The sequence below is a fragment of the Lutjanus erythropterus genome, chromosome 12, assembly GCF_056507025.1.
Source record: "Lutjanus erythropterus isolate fLutEry1 chromosome 12, fLutEry1.hap2, whole genome shotgun sequence".
NCBI lineage: Eukaryota > Metazoa > Chordata > Actinopteri > Lutjaniformes > Lutjanidae > Lutjanus > Lutjanus erythropterus.
The window spans coordinates 20,552,893-20,579,374 of record NC_139328.1 but is presented as its reverse complement, the minus strand read 5'-3'; the positions used below and the strand labels follow the sequence as shown (position 1 = coordinate 20,579,374).

At 42.9% G+C, this 26,482-nt stretch overlaps 1 protein-coding gene across 1 annotated transcript in view; it reads right to left on the bottom strand.

Moving 5' to 3' along the window:
• The window catches only part of skila (SKI-like proto-oncogene a), a 37,430-nt gene extending 14,952 nt beyond the window's left edge, over positions 1-22,478 (bottom strand). The window contains exon 1 of the mRNA XM_084731340.1: positions 21,199-22,478. Coding sequence (XP_084587466.1) covers positions 21,199-22,320 — 1,122 coding nt within the window. The 5' untranslated portion in view covers positions 22,321-22,478. The remainder of the gene's footprint in view (positions 1-21,198) is intronic.
• Between the last annotated feature and the right edge of the window lie 4,004 nt (positions 22,479-26,482).

Genomic DNA, 26,482 nt, shown 5'->3' with positions numbered 1-26,482 from the left:
CAGCTTTTTCTCCTGCCTTCAGTGTTTATGCTACGCTAAACTAAACATGTCCTGGCTCACGCTCCGTACTTAACACATAAACATGAGAATATTGTAGAAGAAAAAACAGCTACTACTAGTCCTGATTTGTGTGGGTGTGTGAATTCATGTGTACAGTATGTGTAGGGGATAGTCCCTTATTTACAAAGGCATGGATGAATGAGCATGTGCATGCAAATCTAATAGGCTGGAGCCATATGCGTTGCCAGGTGCATCTGACTGTGTGTGTATAGAGAGTAGGGGGCTCGTCCGTTTATGAGCGCTTGTGGTTGGTGTTTTTTCCTTTTTTTTCTCCAGAAGGCAGCACTGCAGCACTGAGGAGGGCGGGAAGGAGGGAACGAAGAAGAGGGGAGGGGGAGGCAGAGAGAGAGAGAGGGAGAGAGCAGGATGATGGGACAGAGCAGAGACAGAGGGAAGGCTGAATTGACAGAAACAACAATAAACCCACTGCAGTGGTGTGGAGACGAGCTGGCCGGGTCCTCACTGCCTGGATTCACTCCAGTATCAAGGTTGTCCGAATGTGTGTGTGTGTGTGTGTGTGTGTGTGTGTGTGTGTGTGTGTGTGTGTGTGTGTGTGTACGTCTAAAATATGCACTCCTCCTGCACAGGTGTGTGTGGGAGAGAATGAGGCCTAACTGGCATTAACACCAGGTCATCCAAAGGTCTTTCATCTACTTGACCTCTATGACAGCGGATGAGAAAACTGACAGCTCATTAAAAGGTAGCTCTGTGTGTGTATGTAAGCTTGTGTGATATTGTGGGGTTTTTTTTGTGTGTGTGCGAGCACATATAGAACATACATATATGTGTGTGTTCCAGTAATGGTTGCCTGTGTCTCTCCCTGTAATTCCTGCTTACCTGACAGTTGACAGCTTAACGCCCAACACCCACACACACCCACACACACACACACACGCACACACGTACACATGCACACACGAAATGCTTCTCATTATAACTGCTGCTCTATTCCTTAATGAATGTGTGTGGCTGCAAACGTTTGCACATTTCAACACAGCTGCTTTCCTCTCCTCCTGTCGCCCATCTCTCCTCTCTTGTCCGTTCCACCTTTCCACCCCCAACTCTCTGCTTTATTAACACACACCATGCTGCTAATCTACAATAATGAAGCACCTCTCTTATCTGGGCGGCTTCTGTGACACACTAACACACACACACACACACATACACACATGTGCACACACAAACAGCCCCCTCCACCACCACCACCCTTCACACACACACCCCCACCCAGTATGTCTCCAGCCCTTTGTCAGGCTGAAGCTCGCTGTATGACAATGTGGATTAGCATTCCACACACTCGCTGAGCTGAACTCTGCCCTGTTGTTCCTAATCACCAGCAGTCTGTCTGCCACTGCAGCCACACACACACACACACACACACACACACACACACACACACATAGTTCATCCCAGCACTAAACAGCTAGATGAAACATAGACACACACAGGGCCATGTGAACTTTTACAATGACCCATTTCCAGAGCTTCAGTTTGGTCCCTAGACCATTAGCACACGTGACATTTCTCCAGCAGACGCATTAATGGAGCAGAAAGTGTTTTCTGTGTGTCTGTTGAGCCTGAGTGCTGTTAAATCCAACAATAACAAGCAGGCACTCTACTATACAGACGCCCATGACCGTAGAGTAGCATGCACAGTCTGGCAAATGCAGGCGGAGCACTTCAGTGGCAGCAGCAGCCGTGTGTGTTTCTCTACCATGAGCTCCATCTATGCTTCTCACTGCAAAAAGCACTAACATCTCATTTACACCAGGAATACTTGTTGCCCCTATTCTCTTTTTTGCAGCCAAGGGTCATTTGAAATAGAGGCTGACATTCCTGTGAGCAATAATCTAAAAAAGTGTCATTTTCAGCTTGTGCATTTTGTGATTTTTTTTTCTTTTTCAATTTTAAGCTAAAAATGAAACTCCTCTCACAGCGTTAGATTACATAATTGGCTGAGCTAGCGAAAGCTGCGCCATATCATTCATGAAGAGTTGATGTGTGATATGGGGTGAAGGCTTCCGTCTCCACAAAAATTTGACAGATACCCAATTTCTTTATAGCAAATGACGGCAAAGTCTATAAGTGAGTCTCTTTCAGCTCATGTCAGTCTGGTCGTACCCACAGACAAGGACAGGAATCATTTTTACTTTGTTATTTTTTGTAAAGTGTAATTTATATGCATCTAAGCAAACAGTAGATGCATACACACAGGCTGACACACTGCCACACAGAGTACAAACAAGTCCGAGGTCAAGCTATCCTCCTCTCCGTCTCTCCACTCCAGTCACATGGACACTCCAGATGACTGCTGTCTCAGTGTGTAGAAATACACACATGCACACACTCACACACAGAGTTACAGGCTATAAATACACATGCTGTCTCCACACATGTATAATAAAACACATACAAGGCTCATCCCCCCACACACACGCACACACTTAAGTGATGCATTTTCAATGGAGCAAATCGGCACTTGCTTTGAAAAATTTAGGAGCAGAGAACGTTTCCAAACAATCATAAGATGAACATGTCACTCTCCTAAAGCGAACAATTCATGAATGAAATTTAAATTGTCGCTTCAGTTGAAGGACTGTTTTGCATTACATGATGTCAGAATCATGTAATGCAGTGTAAAGAATCCTGAGAACATTTCTAAGATACCACTAGACTTAAAATGATAAGTTGATATCAACTGCAACTTAAGATTTTTATTATTGATTAGTGATTCACAAGTAGGCTAATTGTTTATGTAAAAAAAAAGTGTGTAAAATGCTCATAACATTTTCCAGAGCCTGATGGGACGTGTGAGTTATTTTGACATTTTATCCTTTATCATTTTAAACTGAAAGTTTTTGGTTTACTTGAACAAAACATGATATTTTTTATTTATTATGATATGCATTTATCATTATTTTATGACATTTAATGGTCACAAAGATTTAAGAACCACTGTGTGGGATTTAGTGGCATCTCAATCTCCCCTTCCAAGCATGTAGGAGAAACTATGGTTGCTGTGAAACTCACAAAAAATGCAAGAGGTTGTATCTAAAGTTATTGCTTGGTTTTGTCCATTGCGGGCTACTGCAGAAACAAGGCCGGTCAACATGATGGCCTCCATGGAGAAGGGCCCACAGCCTCTGTAGAATGAATGTAGGGCTCATTCCAACGTAACAAAAGCAACAACTCTTATTTTCAGGTCATTATACACTCGTGAAAACATGCTTGTGAATATTATATTCCATTTATGCCATATTCTGCCAGTAGATCCACCTAAATCTTACACACTGGACCTTTAAATGTTAGTATATTGACCTTTTGTCATTCTATATCATTATAAACTTAATATTTTTGCATACACAAAACAAAACAACATTTATTAATGTATTTATTCATTACAATAAGATTTTTCCATTAGTTAATGAAATATTTTAGATGAAATGGTTACTGATCACAACAATCATTAGTTCCAGCCTGAGTTTATCATTTTATCACCAGATCAGTGTGCTCTTTTTTTAGCTGGTAGAATAAGAGAGAAAATATGCTACTGAGATAATAATGGTGTAAAAACCCTGCCCAGGATGTAACACACACTCATAAACATACTTACACAAACACAATCTCTACAAGCCTAATGGCAAATCTTATCTAGGGCACAATAAAAAGTGCGCAAGCCTTGGTCTGACCTTTCATCCCAGAGCAACAGGCCTTGTTTGTGTGTGTCAATGTTTGTGTGATTGTTATTAAAAACTATTTAAAATCCCTTCTGTGCCCTTAAACATAAACACTGTAGGGGCCCAATTGTCTTCACATCTGTTGAAACTCTCAGACATCAGCGGTCGTGTATGGAAACCGAAACAAACCCCAGGCGAGCGCTACAATCTTGCTCGTGGGACAGGGACACACAAAACATAGCTGTGCCACCCATCCTCCCTCTTCCTCCCTCTTCTTCCTCCTCCTCCCCCTCTGAGTCATTCATGAGCTTGGCATTCAGGAGGGTGGCGGGAGGAGGGGGTAGTGACGGGCAGCAGAGGAGTACGGAGTAATGCAGCTCATTCTCCTTTTTCCTCTCTCAGGAGGAAGTAAACAGCCTTTATTTGGGTGCCTTTTTTATTCTGCCTCAGACAGCAGCAGTGAGAGAGGAAAGGAGGAACACACACATGCACAGACACTCACAGAGACAGTCAGTCACACCCTGTCTGTTTCTAGACCACATCCTGTTCTACTGCAGTCCTCAACTGTGTCAAAGATCCAGCTACAGATACACAGATATATATACTTCCTGGACTGAACCATGCAACGAGATGCTGAAGCCTCTTGCCTGCTTGAATGTGTCACAAAAACTTGTTTCTGTCTATTTAAAGGGATAGTTCAGATTATTTTAAGTGGGGATGGTATGTGGTACTCCTCGATAGTCAGTGTATTAGCTACAGTAGATGCCTGCTGGCACACCTCCAGTTTGGAGAAGCTGAGAGGGGCATCAGCACGGAAGCTCAGCAATGAACTTATGTGGACAGGGTCTGCAAGAAAAGGTATTTCAGCCACATAAATTGTCCACAGAAAAAAATCAGTTTAAGTGTACACTATATTTAGTGCGTTCTGCAAAGTAAAATAACAGGTTTTTCCTATGGAGTTTGGTTAATTTGGAGAGAGCAATATTTGACTTCTATAACCTCATACAACCCTACATTAAATAATCCAAACTATCCCTTTAAACTCATATACCTCAAATTTTCCCCAACAATGTTTGATCTTTTGCATAAAAAATTGTGTCTTGTCTTTTGGGATCTAGTCTTGTGTGTATTTTAGTGCTCTGGTGGTCCCACCTGCCACTCCCACCCACAGACTTACACACACACACACACACACAGAAACTAGAGGCCTTTATATGGAGTTCTTAATCCAATAAGCCATTTATCCATGGACTGGGAGCTGCACTTTGTTTCAGCAGCCAAATCAATAACAGCCCACAAGGGAACCAGGCAGAAAAGTGGGGCATTTAAAGGAATACACTTTTTTAGGTAGACACTCTCTAATTAACTCAACACTGTGAAATGAGATGACTGTTTCAGACTCTATAAGTTTAGCCCTTGGCGAGTTATCTACTGTGAATGCTTAAGTCATCTTACACTTGTGTATATTGGAATAATGGAAAAAGCATATTTGAATAGAGGGCAAATTCATTGATCGCTTCAAGTCAAGAGATGATGATAATCTTTTCTTGGCTTCTACTCAATGACCCTTCACTTAGCACTTAAAGGGAGAAGTAAAAATATTGTATTTCCTAATGTATACATGTGTTAAGAAGATTACTCTGCTTATTTTCTTGTCACTCAAACCTTAAACAAAAGAGATAAGCAGCAATAAAACAGAGTGGGGAACAGACAAGGACGGGTCTGACAGGTGGACGGTTAGAAAAACAGGTGGATGTGGTAAACAGAAAGAAAAAAAAAGGCAGACAGCCGAGACAGATGAAGAGACAAACAGACAACATGTGACTGTCTGTCCGTTTTGTGCCTTCCCTCAGACACACACACGCACACAGTTCACACACCTGTTCCTCCCTCTTTCCAAACACAAAGAGAAAGAACAGAGCCAGACAAGCACACTGATAAGCATCAGCCAGACTAGTCATGCCAGAGTCACAAACACACACACGCGGGCAGATAAGGACAGGTTCATTCCCGAATTGCCTTGGCTTCAGGCCTAGGGCACATTTTTGCACCACATGGGCACTCTGTCTAGACAGTCATCACGCGCACGTCAAACACACACACTCTTTCCCCTCCCTACCAACGGGTTGAGCTCCTTCCTCCATAGCTACAGCCACAGTCAGCCATTTTACAATCCACACACCTCAGCCTTGATAGCCACAGCCAATGGGACCCAATGGGGGAATCAGTTAATGTGAGAAAATGTAGCGAGTTACAAAGTGATAGTGAGGAATCTCCCCCTACTACACGCGCCATCTACTGTACTGTCCACCTACTGTAGCTTTACCACTGACAGAGGAGTTAAATTTGGAAACCAGCTACAGTATTTCTCTATGATCCTTCACATAAAAAGACGTCTCTTTAAGCTCTCTCGATCAATTTTTCTATTCATCTCCCTCCCTCCTCCCCCCCTCCTCTCTCCCTCCTCCGTTCCTCATGTTTCACAGTCGAATCCCAGGCGGCAGCTTCCAGTCTATATTCACAGCAGTACATGAGGAGGGTTGTAATAACGTTACCTCATGAATGGACAAATTGTCTGACTAGAATACACTCGGCAGGCAGGGCCAAGGTAACCCCCACGTCACCCACACACACAGCTGTATCTATGACACAGTATATATAAAAGTAGTGAAAGAAAAATACTAGGATTGCCAATGATTCTAATTTTCATTCATAATCTTATCAGTTTCTGGATACATCACTTAATGGTTTGGTCTATTTACTGCCAAAAATTGAAATAAATGTCCATCACACTTTACTTGAACTCAGTAGATATCTTACTTTGTCAGTCAAACCTCAAAAAATATTAGACTTATTATCATAAAAGACAACAACCAATCAACATCTAAGAAGCTGGCATTTTTTGCTTAATGAATAAACTAAATGATTCATCAACTATCATAATTGTTGCAGACAAATTTCTGTTGATAAACTGATCAATTAATTGTTTTAGCTCTAAAAAAAATTACAAGACAATAATTACAGTTATTGCAGTTACAGTAGAAAGCAGCAAATATTCATATGTGAGAAGCAGAAACTGGTGAATTATTTGGCAAGTAAATGGATCAAATCTGGGAAACTGAAACTAGTGAGTTCTCTTCTGTTAATAAATGAATTTATTAGCTCGAAAAATACGATACAAAATCATTTCACATTTGTTGTTCCAGGAGGTTGTAGAAGATCTTGTAGATCAAAACATTGCCTTTAAAAAGAATGCCTTAAAAGAGAATTAAACTCATCAGCCTCATTTAAAAATGCTACTACACTATGGCTAAATGATTGACTAATATTATGCATCTAGTTGCCATAATTATTATGGATGCAATCAGTCCTGATTGATTAACTTGCTGGCAGATTATTAAACCATGACAAAGCTGATCATCAGTCATTTAGGTTATTTTTCAACCTTTGAGATTTGCTGGTTTCACATTCTCAACTGTATAACAATTTGCTTCTTTCAGAAGTAAAAATCACTTGATCTACGGCATCACCTTGTAGTCTAGTAACTTCAGAAGGAAATCTCTTTTATACTACATGATTAATTGATCAATACCACCAGACATAATTGTTACTTAATGAAACATTACTCAAATGGGAACTGGAGCCGTAAGTAGTCCAGAGAGACGTTGCATCAGAGGCAAGAAGTACAATGAAATGATGTCACTTTTCAAATCAACCTCAAGCACTATGATTAATAGTCCAGAGCAGACAAAGTATGTTGCTAAATAAAATTATTTTAGCCATTATCCTCCAGCTTTATGAGAAAGCAAATATGAATCAGCCTTGTAAAAGACAAGCACTGCATGTCATTGAGAGATTTCTATCTGAAATTTCCTGTTTGCCCTCCTGGCCACAGTAAAGATAAAGAATGAGAAGTGTATTATTTTTTTTTACCAGGTCATTTCACCTTCAAAGCAATATTATGACAGCATGACTCTTACAATTTCTTCTTCCTCCAATTAAATTCATTAGGTTTAGTATCAAAATGTAGCCAGTTATCCTCATTTACTGTACATGTACACATATGCTTGGAAATGGAAGTGTGTTTTAGTCAGTGAAGGGCATTTAAAAATCATCCATGCGTACAAGAGCATACTAGCTGCATATACATGTGCAGCTAACTGTCTCTCGCGCAGGAGCTCAGCGTGTGTGCTCCACTTTCCTTCCCCAGTGCCCCCCGGAGCGTTAATTACCAAAGCTGTCAGGGCTCACCTATGTGAGTCAACCAGGCCAGGACACAGACAGACACACACACACACACACACACGTAAACAGACATCCTATCAAACAACTGCTCCATCACACAGCAGTGTAGGAGGATGAGGAGGATGACGTAGTTTACCGCAAGCAAACTGTCATGCACAAATACGCACACAGACACAAGTAGACACGCTTCAGTCTCCCAGGAGGACACGTTGACTGAGAATGAGGCCAGTGGGCTCTTGTATTGTCTGTACTCATCATTTGACTTCATCTGGGCCAACGTGTATGTGTGTGTTACCACCTCTAAAAAACAAAAGAGAAAGTCTCAAGGGGAGCTTACTGCCTTGGGACGCTGTTTGGAGGTAGGTTACTGGTTCAAATCCACAATTAGGGAGAGAAACACACACATGCACTCTCTACCACCGCCAAAACACAACTCAGCTGCCTGCTTTTCTATATAAGGGAACTCGGCTCACTATGCAAACGGATGAAACAACTCTGAGTGCTTGGAGACAGAGGGGAGTGAGAGAGCTGCAGAGAGGAGGACGAGCGTTGCTAAGCAGACTGAAAGCCGAGAGAGGCTGTCAGCAAGCCAGCAATGCACTGCTATCACTACTGAGAGAAACACACAAAATGGAGACACTGCCCAACCCCTCTGTCTTTGCAATAAATTACACAGCATCCACTAAAAATGCCTAAGAAAATACAGCCATTCAGGAGCTAAATTTACTTTATTTCGCCCAGCAACAATAACCTCATCATATTTTGGCCATTTTTAGGACTCGTCTTAAAGTGACAGTTCAGATTATTAATAAGTGGGATTGTACATGTAGGAAATACTTATCAATAGAAAGGGGATTATGAGAAGCAGAGAGGAGCACCAGCATGGAAGCTGAGGAATAAACTGTTTGTGACAGGGCCAGAGACAAAAGGTATTAGGTACTTAAAAAAGGTCCACCTAAAAAAATCAATATTAGTTAAAGTGTATGCTATATTTAAAACATTTTCACCACTTTACTTCACCATCAGACTGCCTTTTCTGACAGGAAAACAGGAAAATACATATTATATGCCAAATATCGTTCTATCCAAACCAACCACACTCCATAGGCAAAATCAGCAATTTTCCCCTCAGAGAACACAGGAGTTGCTCTTCTACATCTGCCTTGATAGGTTATTGTGTGACTTTTGTGTTTTAAAAGGACAGTTCAGACAATCAAACTAGCAGAGCGAGGCAGCGGTAAACCAGCAATTTGCATTTTCTGAGAGGTAAAATACGGATTTCGCTTATGGTTTGTGTGAATAGAGCAACGTCTGGCTTATATAAAAAGGCTCTCTGATGCAAAGCAAAGCAGTGAAAATACTCTAAATGTAGCATATGGTTGAACTGATATTGATTGGGTGCCCTGGTAGCGAAATTGGTAGAGAGTCCTCAGCAGTGGCGATGGGTTAAATTCCAGCCTGCTGCATTTGCTGCATGTCTTCTCCCCTTTTGTCTCCCACATTCCCTGTCTGTCCAAAGTTGTCCTAACAAATAAAGGATAAATTTCCCCAAAATTAATTTTTAAAAAATGACATGAATTGTTTTTGGATAGACCTAAACTGGATAAAATGCATTTTGTTGCTCACACGGGCCACAGCAGTTCTTTACTACTGTAGATTTAACACTGACAATTGACAAGTCCCTGATACAACCCCACATCAAATAATCTGTAAAGCAATCTAATACTAAAATTAGCTAATGTCTCTTGGCGAAAGGTGAATCCTTGCGCCACATCTCTAAAAACACATCCAAAGAAAATGGGTCTCACAGTTCATTAAGTCAGGTTTGAATGTTTTAATGCAAGAGTTTGAGTTGCCCCTGACCAAGACCCTTCTTTATTGGCCCTAGTATGCGGTCATATATCGATCTGTGGTTTGTTTACTTCTTCCTCAGCACAGGAGGCTGCTCTGCTGTAATGTGGAATACTGCAGTACATGTCAATGCTTGGTTGGTCATCGCTGTCTGCAATGAGGCCAGAGGAGGTGAAGAGGATGGAGGAAGAAGGAGGGAAAAGGTGGAGAAAAGGATAGGGGGAGAGGGCTACGGGGGGCTGACCCATGACATAGTCACAGCCTCACAGAGAAAAAAGCTCCACCTGGCCAAAACGGCCCACAGGGTAAAATCTATCACAGACACACATGGAAAGACAGACAGTTAAATCCAAACAGGCCTTGGGTCCTCTCTGACTGTTCTGCAGGGAGCTCAAGTCTCATCCATATTACATGCAGGAGCTTGTTTGAAGCCTCTACTGCTCGTCTCTGCATGGGCAGCTTGGCTTTGCTGTCCAGGCCCCTCGGGCTTGCCTGTCTCTCCCACACACACACTAACACACACACTGCTCCCATAATGCAAATCCATCAGCTACCATGACTCTCCCTCTTTTCTCTCCCTCTCTTTTTCTCTGTCACAAGCTCTGGTTTTCAAAACAAGTCTCTGAAGACCATCGTCTCTGCCTTCACAATAGCTCATGGACTGCAAAATTTACTTGCTAGATTTACTTTTAACCTGGCAAATCTGAATTATTAAAGTAAGAACTTCAAAACCTAAAGAAAGAAATCAGCATTTGGTTGGAAGAGGATATTCATTTCTATGCTGCCTCTACTGATATTACAGATTTTCTACAAGTTTCAAAGATTGTAAATTTTAACTATTGATTTCGAATTATTTATTTAGACAATAAAGTAAAAATTATCATATTCCAGCTTCTTAAATGTGAATATTTTCTGGTTTCTTTACGACTCTATGACTGATGAGATTTGGGTTGTGAACAAAGCAAGATGCATTAGTAGTTATTAGTTGGTTGGTTTTCATTTCATTACAGTGTGATCAATACGAATTTTAACCTACATATGTTTAAAAGTCAAACTGAACTTAACAAAAGTAATATTAATTTCATAATCAAATCAATTTTTAAGAATTTTTCCGTCTATGCACTGATCCGATACCATGTAATTTATTAACCTAACCCCAAAATGAGGCCCTACTTCTTCACAGTAGTGTCCAGTACGGCATTTTCCCCAGAGAATGGAAAAGTCATGGTCTATGGCATTTATTCTCTGTACGTATTCATTCATGTTTTACAATAGGTTTAACCTGAATCAGTCCATGCAACAATGATAATAATCATATCACATCATACAGGGTTAGTAGTATACCTGTTAAAATATAATATGATAAAATATATTTAGTACTGGAATCGTTATCAGGAAGGAAAAAATGGTTTTGGAACATATCTAATTTTTAAGACCAGTCAAAATCGCATCTAAAAAATTTTAAGGCCTTTTGAAGACTGTAAGACCTTTGAAGACTTTTTAAGGATGTGCAGAAACTGTTTCAAGGCACCAAAACAGGTGAACCCACAGTCGACACACACTTGCTCACCAGACTTCCTTCATTAGAACAGTCACTGTTTAGGGTAGACTTCTTGACAACGGCCCAAGAAAAGCGTGGCTGGGTTTTGGTAAATGTCATTACAGTTGAGTCAGAGCTCTAAGTGAACACACCTGGGCGTAGATCAAACAGAGAGCGGGATGGTGATAAATCTTTGTCCTGGCTCCACGGTGACGCTGATGAGTGGAGAGCAGACTGCAGCACTGATGGAGCACCGTGACTCACGCTGCAGGATAGGGTTGGCGTGGTGACGGGAGGAAGTGGCTGATGGTGGTTGCGTTTCGTATGTCTGTCTGGCTGTGTTTCTGGTCGTGTTTGACCCTTTGACTTCCTTTAATCATGGACTGCAGACTGTGTCATCTGCACTGTCCCGTGATTCTGTCTGTATTTGTCATCCCTCTAATAAGAGATTTCATCACAAGCTCACATCAGGGTCACAGTCTGGTATTCTGTCATTCACCTCTGATGAAACAAGGACAAAAAGTTTGACTTTTGGATTTAAAATTTAAACAGTAGCTTTCATTCCTTTATGAGGCGCACTGCTTCACAGAATAGAAAATTCACCATCATTTGGCTGGAGGCTAGATTTCTTCCCTCAACATGAGTCACTCTTCTAAAGAACTATTGTACATATGGCCTCATCCAAGATCAGGATGCGTCTCAGCCAGTGAATTTTGATGGTGATGACAAAGAAAATGTCTGGCATTACAAAGTGCACTTGTCATAGGAACTGGTTAAAATGTAGCCAGACTGTAAACCACAAGGCAGTGCTTCATTCTTCAAAAGGATAAAGTCAAGGGCAATAAGGCTCCACGCGGGCCAAGTCAACCCAGCAGCAAGGCTGTTTTAATGCAGGCAACAGTGAGGCCAGGAAAAGAGCTGGACACGCAAAGAATCAGCGCCACATGCTCAACAAGAGTCGTACACACACAAGTGCACACACACCACTCTGTTGCTTGGGGACAGTTAAGGAGGACTTGACTGTAAGCTTGCATGCAAGGATGCTGAAGTGCGGTTAAGGAGTCTCAACACATGCAACCCTTAATTAGTCTTCCATAGCTGAAGTATACTCAAATAAAAGCACATAATATATGTTTTATAAAAGCTATTAGGTAATTAATTGCATCTGGAGGTCAACGACCTCAAGGATTGTCTACTACTTAGTTTATGCTGTAAAGAGGTGCAGTGGGACTGTTGAGCACCCAGAGGGAAACAGTCTTCTATATACAGGATCTTGATGAGCTGGTATGGACCCCTGAGGGATATATGAGGCAAAGAAGACAGTATGTTTGCATGTATGTGTCTGCCCTAAGAAATATCAGGGAGACAGATGATTCCCGTGAGCTGCATCACCGCAGGTGGGAATATCACTGAGATAAACACATCAGCATTTGGGAGAGCAGAGGCAGAAAGAGATGGAAGTCTGGGCATACCACAAAATGTCACTTGTTTCACCTTCACTAATGCAGGCTGTTTCCCCAGTTGCTTACTTTATAGCCTTGCCCACAGCAACATCAGTCAGTCAGGCCCCCGATGAGATAAGGATTTACAGGGTATAGAGACTGCAAGCAGTGGAAGGAAAAGAAACAGTTGGAGGGCGTTTGATGTTAGTGGAGCAAAGGTGAGGCTGCAAAATAAAGGACTTCACCTATCCGAGCTTGGCAAGTTTGCATCTCACTCTGCTTTTTGTGTTTCAATCTGGCGGGTAGGCTGAAGGTCAAAACTAACATCACACAACAGCAGCACTTAACTTGGCTGCCATTGTTGTGTGCAATTAAGCACGTGGGGGCCATTTGATTAAAATAAAAAAAACATGGACACTTTAAAACAGTCAAAGCAAGCAGAATCACTTCCATATGGAAATGACAAGCGATTAGCAAACAAGCAAATAAATTACTGGCAAAGTGGAGAGATGGGGATTCCTTTAATCGTACAGAATATTTTCCTCTGATTTCTCTGTCTTTGTAACATGCATAATTGATCAGTGTAGTGGCTGGGCTTAATGTGTTGTGGATGTGCCGGGTGGCAGCCCAGCGGGACTCATGACACGCCTTTGATATCCTGTGTTTATCTCCCTGTCTGGGAGACTGTGGCTGTGGGACAAAATATAAGAGAGGGGAGTCCAAGTGCCTATATGGTGTGTATGTATGTGTCTGCTGTGTATATGGTGTGCCTATGGAAAGCGCCGTCTCTGGGTCTCTCCATTTATATCTTCATTAATCACCGTTCCCACCGGGAAGGCGGCACAGAAGAGTCTTTCAAATGCAAACGCACTCTCTCTGCTTGCACACAACACACACAGGCTAACAGTCTCCCACAGCCCTTTTACAGTATACCTCCCTCATGTCCAACTCCCTGCCCCCAGCACACACACAACCTGCTCGTCTGACTGTCTCCCAGGGAGACCAGACAGTGGACAGTTAATCTTCTCATCAACACATCGATTAATTAATACCTAGACTCCTCATTATTCTAGTCTAATGCAACCCATCCTAGGCAAGCTAGTGAGACTTGTTACGATCCAAGCCGCTTTCTCTTCTTACTGTCTTGTTTGAACTCGTAGCTCATTATATCCCCCTCTCTTTCACTCCTTCTTGCTCTCATTTTCCTTTCCTTAGAAGCAACAAACTGGTCTAACGCCCTGAGGGGGGACAGCCAGAGCACAGTGAACATGTAAACACATTGTCAGTACAGGACTCTTTTAAAGCCTGCAGGACATTTGGCTGGGAGGGGCTTAGCCAGTTTGTTTAGTCTATGAGACTGTTGGCAGACGTGGCAGAGGCTCCACTGTATCTGGACTGACCTATCTCTGCTGCCTGCTGCTGTGGCTTGCTCACATCAGTCCCATGGCAGCACATTATCCTCTTCTGGTGGTGAGGTGGGAAAAGACTCCAGGCCAACGAAACAGTCAAAAATAACAGGCTGCAGTTGGAGTGGGAAATTGCCACCAGCCAACCAGTGGTACATTTTTAAATGTGGGGTTGTAGTGCACAAGATAATCAAAGTGGTGAACTGAACTGTGGCTGAGGCATGGGACCATTTTCAAGTTGGTTCAGAAACAAAAGAATATTCTTATGTATTCAAGAAAAAGACTAAGAATTAATGACTTTGGCTTTCCTCCAGTGAGCTGCAGTGCTGTTATGGAGCTGTGATACTGGCACTGACCTGATGGTGACATACCAGAGGCCCCTTGGCTCAGCCCCTCCTACCTTGTGGGGCCCCATTTAGCCTTTTACAACAGGCAGCAAACACTGGCCAAGGCACAGCCTGTTGTGTACAGGGAACACGGACAGTCCAACACCAAACTACATGCAGGCGTGACAGACTGTAGGTTACTCTGGGCCAGCGTTCAAAGAAGCTGCTGTGTATTCAGTATAAGTGGATAATTGTTCTTTGGGAGATGCACAGACATAGACGCAGACATAGAAATATGTGTATGGGTGTCTTAAGGTGGGGTGGGGGGGCAAAGGAGAGAGTGGAAACGTGAGCCTTGCCGACATGTGATTGGCCAAACAAGAGGGCTGTTCCAGGCTAGATTTGTGGTTCAGCTCAGGTCTTGGAAAGGGTTAATTTTCAACGCAGGGGAAAGAAGAGCTGAGGCCCAAGCCCCCTTTAACAACCCAGTGACTGTGAATACAGCCTGTTTCATGGAAGATGACCAAAGTGTAAAGCAGTTTGTGACAGAGACAGACATATCCACCTGTTCTGGCCTTACCCTCAGATTAGCTGCATTTCCACCACAGGAACTCTCCCCAGGAACTAGGAACCTTTGGAGTATGTTTCCAACAAAGACACTTGGGTCTAAATTAAATTCTGGGGACATTATTTTGCCCTCTAAAAATCCATGTTCAGTGGTAAGCACATTCCAAAGGTAAAAGAATTTTGGGGGTGGGTCCTGCAGCATTGAGCTTTTCTGATTTATCAAGTACTCACAGCTTTTTTTAAGCCACCATTTTTAAACCAGTTTGCTTTTCATACAGCAGCAGACTAATTTGCCTAATCTTTGGGGGTCTTTTGGCAACAGTGGAAACGCAGACTGCGGACTGAAGGAACCTTTTAGTTCCAGGTACTTTGGGTGGAAACAGCAGTTTTCTTCATTTCATACTCTTTACTTTTCTTTTCCGCCCTTACCTCATTCGCTTAAGAACCTCCCTAAGGGGGTGGTATGTTTTCTGACCACAGATACCCTTTTCATGTCTGCTTGACGCTACCCCTGCGTGGCAGCCTGTCTGTCTGAGTTACAAAAATTAAAGCATGTGACAGCAGAAGCTGAGGTGAGGTTAACTTGGGAGACTGGTGCACATGTCTGAATGCAGACAGGAACTTATGCAACACCAGCTGCGGTCCCCATAACTGAGTCTCCTCATTTCACTCTTCTTCTGTTTCCTACTGCCTCCGCCTCCTATTCGGTGTCCGTGTCAGTGAACAACTCGCCACATCCATCAAGGTCAGAGACCCGATCAATAGCCACTGGCTTTCCTCCCATCCGCCTTGCAGACGCACACAAGTGGTCTTATTGCTTATGTAACGATCGACTTATCGGGTCATTTGGCTGCTTATTTTGTTACTGTCCGCTGATTGGGTATTGAGGTATTGGGCAGTGACTGTTTACAGATACGTGGGCGACAGACAGCACAAGTGTCTGGGTCAGAAGAAAGAAATGGTGAAACAAGAAGGATGGTGGAGTGAAGAGCAGACTGAAGGCCATAAGTCAAGACGGGTGAGGATGTGAACCCAAGAGAAGAAGGCAGACTGATGACGGATGTCAAGATAGAGGGAGAGGTAGAAGAAGAAGGAAGAGATAGCAAAGGCAGCACTGTGAGCGATTAGCATGCCTGCCAAAATCCAATTAGATACAGCCCAAGAGAATGACTGACAAGCAGACAGACAGACAGAGCAGACAGCCCAGGAGACAGCCAGAGAGTGCAGCTGCACTGGTCTGCGGTAATGAAGTCACTGGTTTCCAAATAGCAAATAGAGGAAGCCAGAGAGATGCAGCTGTCTGCCGTCTGTGCCGCAGCCACTGTGTCAGCCTGGCCAGGGAGACAGACAGAGGAAGGCTGTTCTCTCAGTCTGACACTTCTGACACCGGGCCAACATAACGCAACAAACAAGGCTGAGGCAAATAGGGAACACACAGCTATGTTTCACTGTGTTCTGCCATGTGGTTGTGCTCACTAGGGTGGGGAAATACCGGTATGGCTAAAATATCAGGTCATACTGTTTGTTTCTTATTTCGAAACAGCATATTTTTTCTACCTTAGACATCAGAGTTGTCATGATACCAGAATGTTAAACTTTAATGTTAGAGCTGCAACAATTAGGGGATTAATCGATTAGCTGTCAACTATTAAATTAAACGCAAACTATTTTGATGATTGATTAATTGTTCTGAGTAATCTTTAAGAAAAAAATCATCAATATTATCTAATTTCAGCTTCTCCAATGTGAATATTTTCTGGTGTCTTTAGTCCTCCATGACAGAATATCTTTGGGCTGTGAACAAAACAAGACATTTGAGGACCTTGTTTTGGGCTTTGGGAAACAATAATCAACATTTTTCACAATTTTCTGACATTCTGCAGACTAAAAACCTGAACAGTTAATCAGAAAACAATTGATAGATTACTCGATTATGAAAATAACCCTTAGCTGTAGCCTTATTTGATTCTAATACAAAAGTCAGTTGTTTTAAATTGGTTACACTGTAGATAGTTATAAAAAAAAACAAAACACCTGAGCGTTCTTCAATGGGAGTTTGTACTACTCCCTGCGTCCGTCACCACCCCTGAGGGCAAAATAAACTCATTGTCTGTCAGATGCTTAAGTAACTCTTGAGATAAGACTTCAGCTTGTTGCTGTCTGTTGGTGGCGTCTGTCTAGCAAACTATTTACACAGCAGACAGGGTAGCAGTGCCTTGGGGCACAAAGTGCCGTTTATAGAGAGCAAGTCCTGGAGTTTTTAAACGTATATTCTCAAACCAAAAACTCCTAACAGGATATGGAGACTGGTAGCCATTGGTGAAGTGGAGGGAAAAAAAGAAGGCTTCCAGAAGGCTCACTTGTTTGTGTCTCTTCTCTTTTAGAGGTCCCAGAGCTCTCTCCGGGTAAAACTATGAACCGCTTGTAAATGTGCACATTGACACTGTGTGTAAATAAGGGCCACTGGGAAAAGGGTCTGAAGTCAGGGTTAGACCAACACACTGAGGCAGGCGAGCCATCTTTCTAAGAAGCATGTGTGACTATAAGCTGCCTGGCTGGCCTTCCACTAACATCCACTGGGATGTGGAAAGTATGAGTCACACACAGTCAGTGCAGTGGAGGCGGCTGGACACTGAGAGTCTGGAGGATGTTCTGGGTGAGAGACATGTCCGTCTGCCTCACTTCCTGTTCAGTCAAACACACACTTTCATTACACAAATACACGCGCACACACACACACACACACACATAAACAGAGAGTGGCTGGGACTGGAAGGTCACCCATGTGTCCTGACTGAATGGAGCAGGACACGACCAGGTCACCTTGTTCTCTGGCCACCGACCTTTCGCACACCCTCACATCCGCTTGGTTTGGGGGGTGGGGGGAGTGGAGCGGCATCCTCTTTCAAAGCCAAAATCACCTGCTTCCTGTAGACTCACAGGCAACTATCTTTCCAGGAATTTGCCCATTTGTGACTTTGTGTGTCTCTGTTGACACAAACGTAGCTTATTTCACATCAACAGTTAAATTGACAACAGCATTTCTGACAAAGACAAACACTAACAAACCACTAGAGATGTTCAAATACTATTTTTTCTTCCTGGTAGCAATTCAAATACCTGAACTTTGGGCATCGGCTGATACCAAGTACAAATCTGATACCAGTGTCTCAAAAAAATTTACAAAATTCAATCCACTCAATAAAGAGTTGGTTTTGTTTTCCCCACAACCCCAGAACAGCTCAGTCCAATCCAGTTCACAATCACAAAAGAAAGAGAACTCAAAATGTCCAGTTTCAGTGTTACTAAATCTGGAAATAAAAATTGAAATAATGGTGTCTGTATGTGCAGTTCAACAACAGAGATTATGTATAATATATACACCAGGTACTCACTGCACTGTTAATCAGTCAGTCAGTCAGCTAGTACCTTGGTAACTCAGGTTTGCAGCATGTGTCTTAGCTTCGCAAAAACACCAGCAACTTGCGAACTTTCAGATACCTGATGCCGAATTGTAGGCTGTATCAGAGGCATTTTCTGATACAAGTATCTAGAGCTGCAATGATTAGCTGATTAACCTAAATTATTTGTCAGCTATTATGGTAATCGATTAATCGTTTCTGTCATTTTTCAAGCAAAAATGTTTATTGGTTCCAGCCTCTCAAATATAAGGCTTTGCTGCTTGTCTTTGTCAATTATTATAGTTGATGAAGAGTGTTTGGGTTTTGGACTGTTGACTGGACAAAAGAAGCAATTTGAAGACTTTGCTTTGGGCTCTGGGAAATTGTGACGGGCACTTTTCCTGTTTTTTGGCATTTTATAAACAAAATGAGTAATCGGTTAATTGTGAAAAGAAATCAGTAGTTTAATCAATAATGAAAACAACCAGTAGTTGCAGCACTCTTGGTATCATAACAACCCTACAAACAAGAAAGGATCTAGTCACAACTGCCAAACAACAGCTGCAAGATAGAAAAAGCGAAACGACAACAACAAAAAGGAAAAAAACACAGACTGAGAAATCACCCCACAGAGAGACAGCAGCACCTGAAACTGTGGTGAGACAGAGGCTCCAGAGAGGCTGGCAAAGTGTGAGACAGAGAGAGACGAAGATGTGTCATACTAGCCTCCAGTTAGCAGCTCATCTCACACACACACAGGCTGGCAATGTCTAACACATAAACACACACACTTAAAAAGATTGTAGGACACATCATCCACCTTGAGCATATGTTTTTGTACATGTGTGTTGCATCTGTAATCTGTGTACATTGCTGTTTGTGTGCGTGTGTGTTTCCTCTGTGGTATAAAAATGAAATATAAAAATGAGAAAGAATGTTTTCGTCTTCCAAGATGCATACCTTATACCGAGGCAGAGGAAGAGGAGGAGGACAGTTAGGAAGAGGCGAGACAGGAATGCGGTCTGGACGCTAGATGAGACAGTAGACGGTATTTCCGCCACATTCACACACACACCAAGTTAACCAGACAGAAAAAAGAAAAGGCATCTCCCTGTCTCAGGTACACAAACAATACAAAATGTGTGTGTTGTGCTTCAGAAATGCGCATACTCACACCTGCACACCCTATAAATACACACTGCAGTCTCTCAGTTAACCTGCTGCCTGCCATACAACTGGCACAAATAAGTCTTGCCAGCAAGGGTTGTGGTAGAGCACCTTTTAGATCAAAATGTGTTTTTACTTTGCCAAAAATAACTCTAAACTGGTGGATCTGAGTGTGAACAAACCACAGAAAACAGACAAAAGCACAGCTCCACCTTTACCCACAAAACAATACAAAAAGGGCAACCCAGTGTGGTCAGAGGGAGGTCATGAGACATAAACCAGTCAATGGCAGGGAAACAATCTAGAGCTTTTCCCCCTACTGAATGCTGACTTTTCAATACGATTGCTGCCCTTGTGGCTTAGATACTGCATTGACATGATTTTTGTTTTTACACAGCAAGAATAAAAAGAATCGGCCAAATCATTTAGAAGACTCTGCAGTGTTCTGGCTTGCAATGATAACTACTAGTAATGGGATGAAGCCATTTCACTTTCAGGTTTGCCTGGAGGTAAAAGGATGACTGATATCTACTTTTTACTACTGGAGCCGTGGCTACATTTCTCAATGCAAGAAGAACCTGTATTTTGTCCAAGTTGCCAAGCAACTCTTGAAAGGATTAATAAAATGATTCTCTGACAGAAGTCATACAATTCTAACCAGCCTAAAACGTCTCCAGATTTCTTTTCCATGTTTTCAAATTGTGTAGGAATGTGCAAAACGACTAATTTCAGTTATCTTGGGCAAACTAAAACATGATTTTCATTTTAGAGTCAGATGAAAGGTGTTAAAACCAACTGCTGACGTGTAGTTTTGAGATGGCTCTGAGCCTCTAATATTGGCCTTTTGTTCTGTGACATTCCAAGTGACCTCCAGGTGACCTGAGCAGACAAATGATGCACTTCCCCTTCAGCTGTGGCCAGCTGGCCTAACCTCGTCTGATCAGACCTGGCCAGGCAGATGTCACCACCTGTCCCAGGCCCTTCTCATACATACTAGGTCAACGCTAGTTTAAGAAAACACCAGCCATAAGGGTAGTCTGGTCAAACCTGCTGAATACACAGAATGTGGGACTAGACCGTTATAGAGAAGAAGAACCAACTAGAAAGACAGTTTTAGGAGACTTTACAAGGGAAAAGTCTGCTCTTTTCATGTGGATGCCCAGTCAATTGAAGCAATAAATTCCTCAGTGCATGCTCTATTGACCAAGAAAACTGATAGCTGTAGCCTAGGGTGCAGATACACAGCAACATGGGCATAGGTGTAAGAAGCACACACGCAATGCATCCTGGTACCTGTAGGTACTGCCAGCACAGTTCCAAAAGCAAAAAAACTCATATTTCTCAGTCAGTATAGCAGCACTGAGGAATTTATTGCTTCAGTTGACTACATTTACTATCAACAATGACTGGATATCCACTTTAAAAGCACATTATGCAACAGAATAAAACAGTTTTAATTGGCTTCCTTTCCAGAATGATGGATGACACAGGTATCAAGAGAAAGTACACTTACTTTATCTTGCGACCTCTTGAGCTTGTAGTGGAACTTCTCTTTGACCTCGTCCAGGAGCTGCTTGAGTTTGAGCTCCTCAGGCGTGCCTTGGTACTTCCTGGCCAACTGCAGGTAGCAGGGCCACTTGGCTGAATCAAAGCCCCAGTGGCAGGTCCTCTTATCTGGCGACTTGTGTGAATGCATGACAAACTTCTGTGGTGAAAAGAGCAACTGGCACTCTACACATTGGATACAGGGTGCCTCTGGCTGGGTGTAGAACTGGGGCACGAAGAGACCCTGGCACTTCCCCAGACACTGGTGCTCCACCTGGAAGCTGGCTTCACTCTCCTTCAGCAAGCCCTGGGTCGACAGCTTACCACTGGGGTCGGCAGGCAAGGCCGCCCCAGGACGCAGAAGAGCGTTGCACAACCGCTGTGCATCCGTGAGTGTAATGAGGCCACAGGAAGGTGCGTTGAACGGTAGAATGCCCAGCACCTTGAGGATGTGCAGCTGCTCAGCGTCGCATCGTGAGCAGTAGACGTAAAGCTCGTCGCACACAGTGTTGATCTGCTGCAGCGAGAAGTCGCGGAGAACAGAGTTGAGCACCTGGGGCAGACAAAGTCGCTTCTCTCCTCCAACGACAAAGCAGGAGATAGACTCTCCTTCAAGCAGCGAGTGGGTGAGTTCGGTGGAGCTGTCGCAGGGAACCAGCAGGGGGCCCCCTCCCAGTACAGGGGGAGAGGGCAGGGGGGGCATACCGGCTGGGGAATGCTCATGGCCAGTGCGGGCTGAGAAGGCAGCTGGGCCCCCGAGGGAGCTCTGGCTGCTGAGGGTGAACTGGGCCAGTGTGTGTTTGAGCCCAGGGCTCAGGTCCAGGGCTTTAGCAGAGCCCACCACATGCAGCTCAGCCCGGCCCTCCACGTCCATGTCCGAGTCGTGGCACAGATCCTCCACCTGCTCACGCTTCACTTTGGGAGTTTTGGGAAAGGAATCCAAGCTGCGACGCTTCAGGTTGATCTCAGCAATAACACGCTTCTTGATAGGAGCATCTTCCAGCCGCTCTCTGTATAGCCGTTTCATGTTGCCCTTGAATGAAGTCAAGTCTTTGAAAGGGGTTTTCAAACTGGTCTGGGTGCTGGCCATGTTTAAGCACTGGGTTACTGTCGTTTCTGTCTGCTGACTGGGTTCTTGTATTCCTCCGAGTCTCTTTTCTCCTCAAGTCTTTTCAAATGGCACCAATCTTCTGGTAGTTAGACACATGCATGATGGTGAGTGAAGGTTTCTGTGTTCTGATCCGTTTCCTGACCATGAAAATGTACAAATTTAGAAAACAGAGATGTAAAAAAAAATAATTTAGTCAGTATGTAATCAATGGTAAAAATCACAAATCAAACCAAACACACTGCAATTATTTTGACAGATATTGTGATTACAATATGATTCACAATTAGCAAGAATAATTTTTGCATCACAATTTTTACTTTACACTGTAAAAAAAACTATTAAAATCATGATAATGTTACAGTTGTTAGGGTCTGTACCAAACATTAAAGTATCGTGTTTTCTTACATCTGGCCAAGATTAGTAGGCCAGGGCATCTCTGCAGCACTACAGTTCTTCATTATAATGCTGTTTTGTCACACATTTTTATTGATCAAAAAGATTGCAGCTTCTGTGATTTGAATACTGCACTTGGCCATGTTGCAATTTCGATAACATTTTGATTAACTGTGCAGCCCTAATCTAAACTATAGCTAATCAATCCAATTCCTGTAGAGGAATAAACAAACTGAAAATTATCTCATAAAAAATGTTGTGTGGAGCATGAAATATCCATAAGGAGTTTAAATGTTTTATGGCTGCTGTCCCGGCTGGGGGCTGAAGAGGTCAATGGCTGTTTGCATGGACCACTAAACCAAATGGCCATTACCATACTTCACACAAACACGAGGCTTTTTCAGCCCTTGTAATTGAACCCCAGGGGAAATTTGCATCAAGGTTTTCACCAAAGGTTTTGAAACAAACTTTCCAGCAGAAAGTGAGAATTTTAACAAGCGAAACCAGTTGACTAGACATGACAAGCCAGGTGAAATTCCCCAACCGCCCTCCTTGCCCCTCTCCCATCCCATTACATTGTTAATGCGAGGCTGTTACAATGGCCAAAAACATGTTACTTAGCAAATGAAAGTGCCCTTCCCAAACATACTATGCCTTCCCCTAGGTCTGCTTACCCCACGCTGACCCCATCAACTCCATGAAAAACAATTGATAAAAGCGTTAACAGCAGTCGTCCCCTTCTCTCAGTGCTCTCACAGCTTGACATACAGCCGTATGGAAAGCGGTGTTTCCCTCTTTTTACTCACAGACTTTTGTCGACTGTAATAAGAAAACAATTGGCTGGTATCCCCTATTTAAATCGTAATCTAGATGTTAATGGCTACTGCTGCAGTATGACACCAATATACGGCAGATTGGTTGTACTTAAGCTTCAACGTTTACTGTTTTCATGTTGTCGTGAAATGCATTTGATGTATAAATCTACCCTTGTCAAAAAGGCACAAGGGTTAAGTCGGCATAGAGGATTGATTTAGCAAATTTCTGCATTCCATCGTTTTTTGGTTTTTTTTCTTTTCTGTTTTTTTTTTTTTTTTCCAACGAGTGAAATGTTGCGGCGGTGCAAACCTAGAGCTCGATTCCGAAGCAGGTTGATGTTTGTGGGCGTTTTAATGGCAAATACCACCGTGGGTTGAATGCAGAAAAAACAACGCTGCAAAACCAGATCAGCGACCAATAATAAATGAGGGTCTGCGGGGAGGCAGCGTCCACCCCAGCCTGCTCGGGACTCCTGCTGAAACCTCCAACCAGATCGCTTTATTTATTCCTGTCAGAAATCACCCGCATTGCTTCGCTAAATATCATCGTATTTCTCAATCAACCTCACAGCGATTAATGGCTTATATGAAATATTTCTTAATGTCACCCCCCCAACACGTCTCGTATCCTTTTTGCTGCTGCAAGGACACCGCGTATAACGCTGCTCCTGCTCTGCTTCATCCCCTGCTTCACCCCCCTCCTCGTCTCTCCAGTCTGCAAACTGTAGCTACCTCGCCTCCTCTGCTGGCTCGCCACGACGGCACTGGTATGCAGACAGCGCTGATAATGACATTCACTGTCTACACTACAGTCTGGTCTAGGAGGGAAGGCACCGCGGTCGGGCGTTTACGCACACACCGACTCTGGTGAGGGCACGGCGGGGTTTTACAACCGCGGCTTGTCCCCCGTGTGTCAAACACAGGTAACGTATGAGTGAGTCAAATCGGGTGAAACAAAACATTAAATATTACGCATTTAGTTATACGTGAGAATAATTGAAATTGTAAATAAATGAGATGATGTTTTGAGAATTAACATGTACGCAAACGTGAAGTAAACGCGTGGAAATATGCGCATTTGTCTGGAAACCAATCGAGAAGCAGCTATGTCTGTGAACGGATAACGTTCGATACCTATTGGTGTCTAGAGGGGAACTCTTGATTTACGAAACTCTCGCGCGATTTAAATGCGTTGTCCCACACTGCGCTCTTTGTACAATCTAGTACTATTCTATACTGTGACAACACCACTGTTAAAATTTGCATTAGTTTTAAAGTCAGAAAACACTTGGTTAGCGTTAGGTAAAGATCACAGTTGGGTTCAAATATTCACTCTCGCGAGATCTTTCGCGGGTCTGGGGTTCCCTTCTAGACAAGCTTATAAGGCAGTTTAACCAGCAAAGTCGGCGATGAAGCAGGCTAACACAGCTTTCAAGAGCACAGACAGGCTAATTTAACCCCAACAATAAGAGCGATCAAAGAAAAAGCAGCAGAAGAAGAACCCTCTACAATATTAAGGCACAGGAATCTAAATAATGCTGGCTAACCGAAAGGACCAACAGCGCTAACACTACAGCAGGCTAACCCCAGATAGAGAGCGACACAGCAGGCTAAACCAGGTTAGCTCCGCTCCCCCTCCTCCTCCGACCGTCGGCTGGAATTCAAACTCAACCGTTAATCGTCACGCGCTGGGACCCGTTATCAACAAAATAAACCCTCAGTCTGTTTAAAAATGTCCGTTTAAAAGCTCTCTCTGTGTACATTTCATTAATAATCGTGTAAGCACTTGCCTGGTCGCTGTGTGTCTGTCGATCGCCCTCACTCGCCCGTGGTCTCCTCAGTACTGGAAAAGCCTGGCGGACCGTCAACAAGATGCAGCTAGAGGTTCCACTACAGCCCCGCAACGTCACACTGCACACGGGCTGAGAGGCGGAGACGTCACCCGGCTGACGGAAACTATGCGGGGGTGTCTCTCGTGTGTCTGTCTGCCTGTCTGCCTGTCTGTGTGTCTGTCTGTCTGTCTGTCTCGCACTGCCTGGGAGAGATTTGTTTCCTCCAGCAGTAGTTAGAAGCTGAGAGCAGAGCAGAGAGAAGGGGAGATAGATGACAACAGCAGGCAGTCAATGGATGCCAAAACTGGGGTTCGGGGACTTTAAAAGGATCCTTCAAAGGATCTTTACTTGGATCTTTACTATAGTGACTCTTTACTGCACATTTGTTTATATTTCAATCCAAAAAAGCTTAGTTTAATGAGAAATTTTGATTAGAAATTTGATTTTCGCATTTCCCTATAATATATTTAATATTTTTATATCAGATATATATCAGATTTTCACTGTACTTATTATGTGGTTTTGTTAAATACTTGAGTCTAAAAAAAATGTGTACATAACCATGTAACAGGCAGGATGTACAGTGAACAGGTCACTATTGCGAAATAAAGCCATAACATCATTTTAAAATTAATATTTTGCATCACCTAAATGTGTGCCAAACATGTTTTTTTTAGTAAGTAAACATGTAATGAGCAGGATAATGTACAATGAGCAGGTCGTTATTGTGAAATTATTTCACAGTAACGAAATACCAAATATTTACATGATTGCTGTGGCCAAAAGATGAAAAAAAATAATGCTATCAGTCAAATTCATCTTTGTTTATTGTCTTTATTGTGTCTTTTTGGCAAATAAATTACATTCAAAATAACAGTGCAGGGAGCTGGAAAGAGAGTCTGTAATAGGGCTGGGAAATATCTAAATTTTTTAGCGATATTGTGATATGACACAAGATATCATTGAATTTTTTCTTTTCCTGGTTTTAAATGTGGAAAATAAAGTAGTTTCCCTGGTTTTAAAAGCTGCATTACAGTAAAGTTTTGTAATTTTCTGAACCTAATGTTATAGCTGTTCTATTATTTGCCTTTATCTACTTAG